Here is a 10,000-nt window from a genome sequence, read left to right as displayed (position 1 = left end):
TTTCATGCCTGTTGGCAGCTTACACATTTTTGAAGCTGGTTGGCAGGTTTGTTCGAGCCGGATGGCAGTGAACTTGAGCCGGGTGGCTATGAGTGTTTTGCTGGGCTAGGGATTTGTTTACCACCCCCCTCCCCCACCTCACATTATTTCTTGGTACTTTTTTTTCCTTAGGATTTGACAGAAGCCTCTTCTTGGGGACCAACGCATAGGGACAGAAGACATACAACGGTGCAGCAATTTTTAGCTTCTAAAGCCAAACCTTTTATTAAAACTATGTTACCCAATAGAGGTATTTCTCCGTGTACCTTATGTCCAGAGGCGTGAAATTAGTCCTGCCTTGCATTAGTTTACTTGCTTCAGAATACTTTTCTTATCTCCATTAAATTAAAAGATCCTATGGTGTCATTTTGTCTGCGTTGTATGCGTTAAAGTGGGTCCATAATCTTCTCCCTTATGATGCACAGGGTAATCGGGTTGACACTGCGCTAAATCACAATCTCGTTCTGGCCAGCAAACGAGCTTTCAGTAGGCCAGTCAACAAAAAGGAGCCCATTACCCTCGACATGATATATCGTATTTGTGTTCAGTTTGCCCATGAAGGCAGTAATCTTAAGGATTTATTTACAGCTTTACTGTTTGTCTTAGGACTCTATGGTCTCTTTAGGATCAACAAACTATTGGATGTGCAAGCTTCAGATATTCTAGTTCATGATGATCACCTAGAGATTAATGTCAAGAGTAGTAAAACTGATCAGTTTAGGCAAAGTAAAATAGTATTTATTGTTAAGAGTGGCGGGCCTACATGCCCCCATTCATTATTGTCTCGATATCTTTCCGCAGCTAGCACAGATCAGCGTACATTTTCAGAACACTTCAACCTCATAGGAAGAACAATTCGTATACTTTAGGCACTAGGGGGGCTCAGCTATACTAGGTGTAGAGAGTTAGTTAAGGAAGCACTCTTGGCTATAGGAGTAAATTCAGTCAATCTTAGCAATCATAGCCTTAGATCCCGTGGCGCAACATTTATAGCTGACAATCTAGCGAAGTCAGGTTCTTCTGACAGGTTACTCATGCTCCACGGTCGCTGGAAATCAGAAACAGCTAAGGATATGTATATCAAGGATTCCTTAGACAGTACATTACATTTGACCAGGTTGTTCCCTACCTTTGGCGTAGAAGAAATGTAACTTTTTTTTCTTTTTTCTTACTTTATACAGTCATAGCTTTATATATTCTTGTAACCAAATGCTTTGGCTTGTATACCATGTAATGGCATTAAAGCATTGTTGGGCAAGTGCTCTCATTTTGCCTGCCTTATAGTTTGTGTGCATTTGTATGCGTCAGTGTTCTGGAGAAGGAAAATATTTTTCCTGTGGATGAACATTGTGAGGGAGTAGGAAATATGTAAAACATTCGCTCACCTACCTGGGACCAAAGTTGTGGAATAAGCTACCAAGCGAAATCAGAACTCTTCCATCATTATTTAGTTTTAAAAATCGTATTCGTAAATTTGATTTAGTTGTAATGGTAGAAGACGACAACTGTACCAATTGCATCCTTTGTAATTCTTAATCTTTTTAAATAAGTTATGCCATTAGTTGTTAGTTAATACACCGATTGCAAATATGGCGGCCCCTGCACGAAAGCAAGGCTTTTCGGTAGTAACCGTTGCTAAGGCCAATTCATCTCTGTTTATGTGCTCCATTGATTCAAGTAAACCGGCGAGAACAAAGTTTGCATCCGAAGCAGTAGTCAAGAAAAGCTTAGAAAAGATTTATTCATGCTTTCAAGGTATGCCAGATAATTGTTGTGTACCGTTGTGTCACAAGTCAGGATACAGAGTTGGAGCAGACGGCAAGAAGGTCACTTATCACGATCTTCCCCTGAGAAATCCTAAGAGGCTGAAGGTATTTGATAAAAGAACCGATTATTGAATTTATTTGCCTATTCAAGAGCTGGTGTAAACAAAGACCATTTCCCAATCTTTTGCAGACTTGGCTGGTTAAAATCCGAAGAGATGCCTCAAAGGATTTCAAATTAACCAAGCAAACTAAAATCTGCTCATTACACTTCAAAGATTCAGATCTTCGTCTCACTTTAAAAGTTCGCCGGTACATTAAAGACGATACTATCCCATCCCTATTTGCGTGGTCCGTGGCATCTCCAAATCGAAAATCACCGCGAAAAAGGTACTATGTCGTTGAGATGCCCTCTTCTTGTCCGACGATGGATAATTTGGTGACCAATGGAAACAACAAAGAGGATACTCTGGACAAAGAAATTGCCGATTTGAGGGCACAAGTCGCCACACTACAGGAGGAAAATTTAATTCTTCAAGAAACCAACAAAGATCTAACGAAATCATTCGACGAACAACTGAGAAACCAGTTCGGCATACTTAAGTTTAAAGAGTCAGATTCAGACGTTAACTTTTTCACAGGATTCCCGAACTATCAGACCCTGCTCACCTGTTATAATTTTCTAAATCCGGGTACCAACGGAGAAAACATTGCCTACATTTCCAGTGTAACCAATGAAGTGGACTTCATGTGTGCTTCAAGCATAGAGAGCAAGGGAAATGAAGGTGTAGTTTTGCACTTGAAATATTTTGCAAAATGCTTAAAGAAAAATTTCTCTAGTTTTAAGAGCATGTCTGCAAAAAAGTCTGTGTCAAAATAAATGCACTCAATAACAATCCCTTTAAATGTGTATGTTATGAAGTCACACCACTTTGCCCCAGATATTCCCATCTGGTCTTGAACTTGCTTATAGTATTTGTGAGTTGCCTTGAGCACAGGAAAGTCATCTATCATTTCAAGATGGAACTGACGATCACCGGAGCATGCTGTTTGAGGGGCAACATTTCTGTGTTTGGGCATTTGATTTCAAGTATCCCATATGGGCTGTCCTCAGTTTCATCAATCACCTTGCCATCTGGAGAGCAACCAAGGAACGGGTATGAAGGGTTTACAATGAAGCCTGAGGTAAAAGTCCTGACAGGATGGCCATTGTGCTTCATATATTTAGTATACTGTTGCAAGGCTGCACTTACATTTTCAATACCATGTTTTAATGGCTCTGGTAAATTGTTAGTACTGTTCAGGTTGCAGTGATTCACAAGTCGTTCTAGAAAAGGCTTTGTAATTGATCTTCGAACCAAAATATCGCCAAATTGAGAAGCAGTAATCCTTGGTCTCCTTTCTTTCCACCATCGATTGCTACTGCGCTGTGAGACAGTGTCCTTTTTCAAGTGAGGTGACATCATTTTCGTTAAGTTGCAATGATTCCAGAAATTGTTGATGCTCTCTTGGGCAATCAGTGATTGTGAAAAGAGGGAGAACCAAAGAGTGGAAAATGTGGGTAAGTTGTCAATGGTAAATCATTATCATTGCACCCTCTTGAGAAATGAATGTTACATGTGACTTCAAAGTTACCCTCAGTAGGTGCCAGTTGATAGCTGAGGTGGCCCCCTAATGGTGCAGGTCCAACTTTGGTGGGTACCATTTTCATACCTGCAGTCATGTAGAGACTAAGACCAAGCTTCCCACTGATTTCTTGCAAGTTACTTTTAAAGTTTTCTATCTCTTTGCAGCTGGGGATTACCTTGAGTGCAGGGTATAATGAACAAGCGACTCCAGAAGGACGGGAATTCCAATTTCCAGACTGTGCATTATCTTGGTCTAATTTGGGTTTCTTAAAAATCATATCCATCAGTGGCTCTGAAGATATAGTTTTCCCTCTTGGCTTGTGCCATTGTTGAGGAAGTGAAGTGCTAGCCAAGTCGTCTGGGATTACTTTGATTTTTGTCATGAAAAAATGTGAAACTAGATAGATCAACCCGATAGCGTGGTTGCAAAACGCGAGGGATCCAGCCACACAGGTGCAAGACGATCCCAGGCCATCGAAATTAGGCTGCTTGGTAGAAATTGCTAGCCGAAGTTTATGAGGAGGTTCACTTTTTCTTAGGCTTCTGTAGCAAAGCGCTCTTAAGTAAAACGTTTGACTTTCAACATGATGATGTGCTACAACATCATGTAAATAACCTTCTATAAAGAAATTCACACCGTGTTCAAAGGGTTTCATAACCATGTAGTCCGGTGATTGTTGAATGCTTTTACCCGATGTGCGGATGTACGTTACGACTGAGTTGTATGTGAATGGTGGAAGGCCGTCTAAGCATTTCTTCATCTCTTTCTCAGAAGGTGAAAACTTAAATTTTTCTTCATTTTCCCTGAGGAGTTCGATGTCACTTTTTTTGTTTCAGCACTTGCTTGCCCTTGTGCGTTATTTTTATCCACTGGGATTTCACTTCTTTGGAGGATTTCCTTTGCCCTAAAGTAAAACAAAGAGCGATTGCAGAAAACCCGGCCCATTATTTGCAGATTGCCTTCTACTCTTTAATAAGACTTTGATAATACACCCTAATGATATGCAATTAATGGGCCGGATATTCTGCAATCATACCAAACAAAGAAGGAAAGCATTGTAACGCTTTTACCATGAGTATAAATCCATAAAGAAATAGTGCAATCAAAGTAGCAAGGCTTCACTGTTAATACTATTTTCTTACTTAGCCACTAGCTGAGCTTTCACTGTCAAATCTTTCAGGTTAGCGTTATGGTCCCGAAGAAACTGCCTCAACTTGTTAACATGCATTTTCTCCACTGGCCTGACCATGACTTTCTAATTTAACGTTCAAACTCTCTAGAGAGAGAGAGAGAGCTCTGAAGACTTACAACACAAGCAAGTGTGGCATAAAATTCACTCGCATCAACAAAATTGGCCCTTAGCAACGGTCACTACCGAAAAGCCTCGCTTTCGTGTAGCAGCCGCCATATTTGCAATCGGTATATAGGTTTTTAACTATATTATATTGTTAGGCCTTGTTTTAATAGTTTCATTAGAAAATAGTTGATAGGTTGTTAATTGTGTCCCCAGTTAGTAGAGGGGTTCTTAACCCCATTGGCTAGATATTTCAAGACACATTAATAAAGTTTATGTATGTATCTATGTATGTATCTACGTGACAAATCACACCTGTCTAATATTAACAGTTTTTTTGTGTTCGTTTGTTGCACTGCCTTTTTTAGTTGTTATAAACATTTTGTAAACAAAAGTTACAAGCTTTTTATTTTCAATGATCCATTCTTTTTACGAAACTCCAAAAAAAAAAGTGATAAGTGAATACATTTGATCATTTCATTTTTTAGGCATCACGATGAAATGCCACTTTTGTTCATTGTGTCCTCTAAGGTTTGAAACGTAGGTCTGATTAGCTCGTAATTTTGGATGTCCTCCAGGAAGCCCAAGATTGAACAAAGAGGGACATGTCTTCAGAAATCATGGAGACACTTAAGAGAAGCCGCAACCCTGATTTTCGAGAATCGAAAATCAGGGTTGTGTCCTGGTGTACCGGTTAACGAAAATGTGTCCTGGTGTGCCCGTTAACCAAAATATGTCTTGGCGTGCTGGTTATCGAAAATTGCGTGACATCGGCCGATCACGGAATGATAGCGTGACAGCTAGTTAGTTTCATGAATAATAAATGCTTGAAGGGTTAATTGGGCCAGTCGGGTCATTTGGGCCAGCGGGGTCATTTGGGTCATTTAGGCCAGTTGGGTCATTTGGGCCAATTGGGTCATTTGGGCCGGTTGGGTCATTTGGGCCGGTTGGGTCATTTGGGCCGGTTGGGTCATTTGGGCCGGTTGGGTCATTTAGGCCGGTTGGCTCATTTGGGCCGGTTGGGTCATTTGGGCCGGTTGGGTCATTTGGGCCGGTTGGGTCATGTGGGCCGCTTGGGTCATTTGGGCCGGTTGGGTCATTTGGGCCGGTTGGGTCATTTGGGCCGGTTGGGTCATGTGGGCCGGTTGGGTCATTTGGGCCGGCTGGGTCATTTGGGCCGCTTGGGTCATTTGGGCCGGTTGGGTCATTTGGGCCGGTTGGGTCATTTGGGCCGGTTGGGTCATTTGGGCCGGTTGGGTCATGTGGGCCGGTTGGGTCATTTGGGCCGGCTGGGTCATTTGGGCCGCTTGGGTCATTTGGGCCGGTTGGGTCATTTGGGCCGGTTGGGTCATGTGGGCCGGTTGGGTCATTTGGGCCGGTTGGGTCATGTGGGCCGGTTGGGTCATTTGGGCCGGTTGGGTCATTTGGGCCGGTTGGGTCATTTGGGCCGGTTGGGTCATTTGGGCCGGTTGGGTCATGTGGGCCGGTTGGGTCATTTGGGCCGGCTGGGTCATTTGGGCCGCTTGGGTCATTTGGGCCGGTTGGGTCATTTGGGCCGGTTGGGTCATGTGGGCCGGTTGGGTCATTTGGGCCGGTTGGGTCATGTGGGCCGGTTGGGTCATTTGGGCCGGTTGGGTCATTTGGGCCGCTTGGGTCATTTGGGCCGGTGGGTCATTTGGGCCGGTTGGGTCATGTGGGCCGGTTGGGTCATTTGGGCCAGTTGGGTCATGTGGGCCGGCTGGGTCATTTGGGCCAGTTGGGTCATTTGGGCCAGTTGGGTCATTTGGGCCAGTTGGGCTATTTAAATCAGTGGGTTGTCAGTTAGCTATTAAACCGGGTGAATTTTTCGCAGTCAGTGTAACAATTGGACCAGTTGGGTTATCTGGGCCAGTTGGGTTAATTGGGCCAGTTGGGTCATTTGGGTGAATAATATTTTTCCGTCGCTTTCCCACCACAATCGCCAAAATACAACCGCTGACGCAGGCGCCTGTTAAATCAATCTAGATTTTCCCGCCATCAAAGGAAGCTGGTTATGGGTACAAAGATAGATTTATTGATCCTCGGTATTAATATCATGGACACTCAAAGTAATGTAAGATCGACTACGGATCTGCAATCTCAGCCAAGTCAAATTATTCTTCCAATCGACGAAGTTGTGCCTCAACGCCTTCGTCAATGGCTGTCTGCGTTCGCTTGCAGCAATGGCACCACAAGCGAGATGCTTCTCTGTTCAACTTTGGTGTCGACGAGCTCTTTGCTCGACCAAACAACTTTAAAGCTGTTTGGTTCCTACGAGGAGAAAGCAAATCTCCATCTCATTGCTACTGCCCCTTCTGGAACGGGAAAAACACCAGCGTGCCAGAAGGGATGCGTGGAGCCAATTGTGGGCCATGTTGAGGAGAAAATTCAGACCAGCATCGTAATAGATGAAACATCACCAAGCGGCCTATTCAACCATTTCCTGGGAGGTTGGTATTTTTAGACATCCATTATTATCTTTTGTGTGCAGTAAGTTCATGTTATGATACTTAATGTACAAAGAATAGTGTAGAGGATATTCAAACCAGTGCTAAGGTGTTAAGGGTTAAATGTTCTTTTCAAGGACCTCTGAACTTGTGCCCTCCATCCCCAGGAGTTGGGTGAGGGGCTCAGATGTAGGTACATAACATGCAATATTTTTGTTCCATTTCTTGATGTGCACTCCTTTGTGTCTTAAAAATATTGGCATTTTCTCTGAAAATGCCCTAGGCAAGAATAAACATCTGCAATTTACACTCCAAAGCAAGGCGATGAGCATCCCTGTCTGTTTTGTGTGGGGTCTTTCTGGGCCCCTTCACTCTGCAATCGAGGGTAAGTGGGTAGAATGGGTAATATTCGAAATTAATTTTAGTTCAAATTGACTTTCAGTTGTCCGGTGAAACATATATTAATTGTAATAGAAACAATTTGGTACATTTTATTGCAGCATCTACAGTGCCAATCCTTTGTGTGGATGAGGCATACTCTCTCCTGCAAAGACTAACACATCAAGGAAAGTCAATATCACAGACGAGCCTCTCAATGGAACGCCTGTGTAAATGTTACGATGGAGATTTTTGGTATGTTCTAAAAGGAACAAAAGGCAAGCGGGTTGGTGTTACTTCAGCTAAACTAGCCCTCCTTGCTTTCACCACCCCTCAGCAGTTCCTACAGTCAGTTTGGCCAAAAATTGTGGCCTCAAAAAATGGGCTGGCAGAGAGGCTGCTCTTTTTTATCAAAGGAGATCGGAACATCTAGACCTGGAAGCTATGGCAGAGAACTCTGACTCCCTTGACGAGTTTTCTGTTAAATCTCTTGGCGATGTATTTGAAAAGATATATGTGGAACATAATACAACACCAGCACTGAAGTACACACTGACTGCTACTGCCAAGGAGCTTTTCTTTAAGTTCAGTAAGCCCAACGAAGATGACAGCCAGGGTGCAGTTGCTAATTCAATTATTTCTTCAGGTTCAAAGAAATATAAAAACACTCTACGTGTGGCCTTGAATATGCATGTCCTCTACCACTGGCTTACCAAAGCACTTGCCTTGGAATCGGGGACAACGCCCACAGCTATAACAGCAGAGACCATGTAAATGGCAATAACTTTCACTGATACTCTTGAGACCATGAAGGGAATCTCAGAGCTGGTGAGTTCAATAAAATACTAATTATATTAATGATGAAACTAATAATAATAATAATAATAATAAATATTATTATTATTATAATGATCTATTATGGTGACCCACATGTTCATGCAGCTGGAAAGGAAATGACTATATATTAACCTTAACTTACATCTGTATATTTTACATTAATTCCGATGATTAGCAGTGTAAGACCTACCTAGCATTCCAAACCAAAAGATTAAATGAGAGAAAGTGCTGTTTGGTTAAGAGCTTATTTAGTTAATTTTTAACAGCTAGTTCATTGTAGCCATTTCAGCAGGTTAGAAATGATTATGGAAAAGCACTTCAACGCACTTTTTTTGAGGGTGGTAAAAAAAACTGTGTACGTTCTATAGATGTTGTGGTACAAATTTGTTTTTGGTTGATTCATTTATAGGTCAGTTCGAATTTTTATTCCAAACTGGTCAAAAAAACAATTAAACCACAAGATACATGGTTTGAATTACTCGCTCAATATTCTGTAGACTGCTGGTGACATGGAAACTCAAAGGTTTAGTTTAATTGGAGCTAAATGGATTTGTTTTACAGTCTTGCCGTCTGCAGAAGTCCCCAGCAGGACTCAAAGTGGGGGTGTTATGTGAAGACATACAAAAAAGAATTCTGTGCCTGCCTGGTCCTTTTGTTAGTGTGAGGAGAGTAGTGCGGAGCTATTCTTCTACAAGAAGACCCAGCAGCAAAGCAGCCCAGGAAGCCATGGCAGCCTTACAGGCTGCTACAATTGGCTCTGTTATGAAGGTAAATAAGCTGGTGGTCTTCTTCAAAAAGCTTCCAATAGTTGCAAACTCAAATGCAGTTGCTGCATGTGGTGTAACACCAGAAGAATACCATCAGGCATTCCTCACAAAAGACAAGAAGATCACAGAGGACATGCTAGAGACTGTTATGAATGCTCATCCACAAAAGGATGAGATTGTAGCTTTCTTGCAGGCAACAGAATAGTACCTTTTAATTAATATTGTGCTGCTCATCACAATGCTAAAGATGGGACATCTAAATCATTAGGGAGACTTAGCACTGCTTTTACACGAAACAGCAACCATTAGCTTACCCTTTCACTTTTCACGTAAAATAGTGTTAGCATAACTGCTTAAGCTTCATACAAGCTCAAGTCACTTTGGGTTTACATGAATTCTTGCAGCTTTCTGCTGATAAAAAGCATGGCATTTCAAGGGTTTCAAATATGAAGTACTTCATTTACTTGTGTGACTTCTGCTCTGTGAGAGGAAAAGGAAGAAATCCCCATATACTCAACAAATGCAAAACAGCTACATCATTTACAGACACTGCAAAGCCCATCCAACAAACATAAAACAAAAATGGCTGGAAAATCATGGTCACTCTTTTCTGGTAAACCAAGTGCTAAATCTCACTATTGTGTTATTGTTGTCTCCAGACTGTAACAGATGTACATAAAATTATTAATAAATTGGATACATAATTGATTTTTTTACAGAGGTGTATTGACATTAATCACAAATTGAAACCCAATTAATATTGTAGAGAAAGATAGTTTATAACAATCTATGTTGATCATGTTCTATCTAAATTTTATTTGTTATATT

The 10,000-nt window shown here is 41.8% G+C and overlaps 1 protein-coding gene and 2 pseudogenes across 2 annotated transcripts; 1 reads left to right on the top strand and 2 right to left on the bottom strand.

Moving 5' to 3' along the window:
• The window catches only part of LOC148723406 (uncharacterized), a 303,906-nt pseudogene that overhangs the window by 240,427 nt on the left and 53,479 nt on the right, over positions 1-10,000 (bottom strand).
• On the bottom strand, positions 2,517-4,680 carry LOC148723414 (uncharacterized; annotated as a pseudogene).
• On the top strand, positions 7,213-9,950 carry LOC148723413 (uncharacterized). Of its 2 annotated transcripts, none has more exons than XM_088732921.1 (2): positions 7,213-8,396; positions 8,982-9,950. In XM_088732921.1, the coding sequence occupies exons 1-2, from the start codon at positions 8,343-8,345 to the stop codon at positions 9,375-9,377; spliced, it is 450 nt and encodes a 149-aa protein (XP_088589047.1). In that variant the 5' UTR covers positions 7,213-8,342; the 3' UTR covers positions 9,378-9,950. The 2 variants fall into 2 exon arrangements, with proteins under 2 accessions (XP_088589047.1, XP_088589046.1); XM_088732920.1 differs by having other exon boundaries at positions 8,967-9,950.

The sequence above is a fragment of the Stylophora pistillata genome, chromosome 9 (genome assembly GCF_964205215.1).
Source record: "Stylophora pistillata chromosome 9, jaStyPist1.2, whole genome shotgun sequence".
Taxonomy (NCBI): Eukaryota; Metazoa; Cnidaria; class Anthozoa; order Scleractinia; family Pocilloporidae; genus Stylophora; species Stylophora pistillata.
This window is presented reverse-complemented; position numbering and strand designations above follow the sequence as displayed.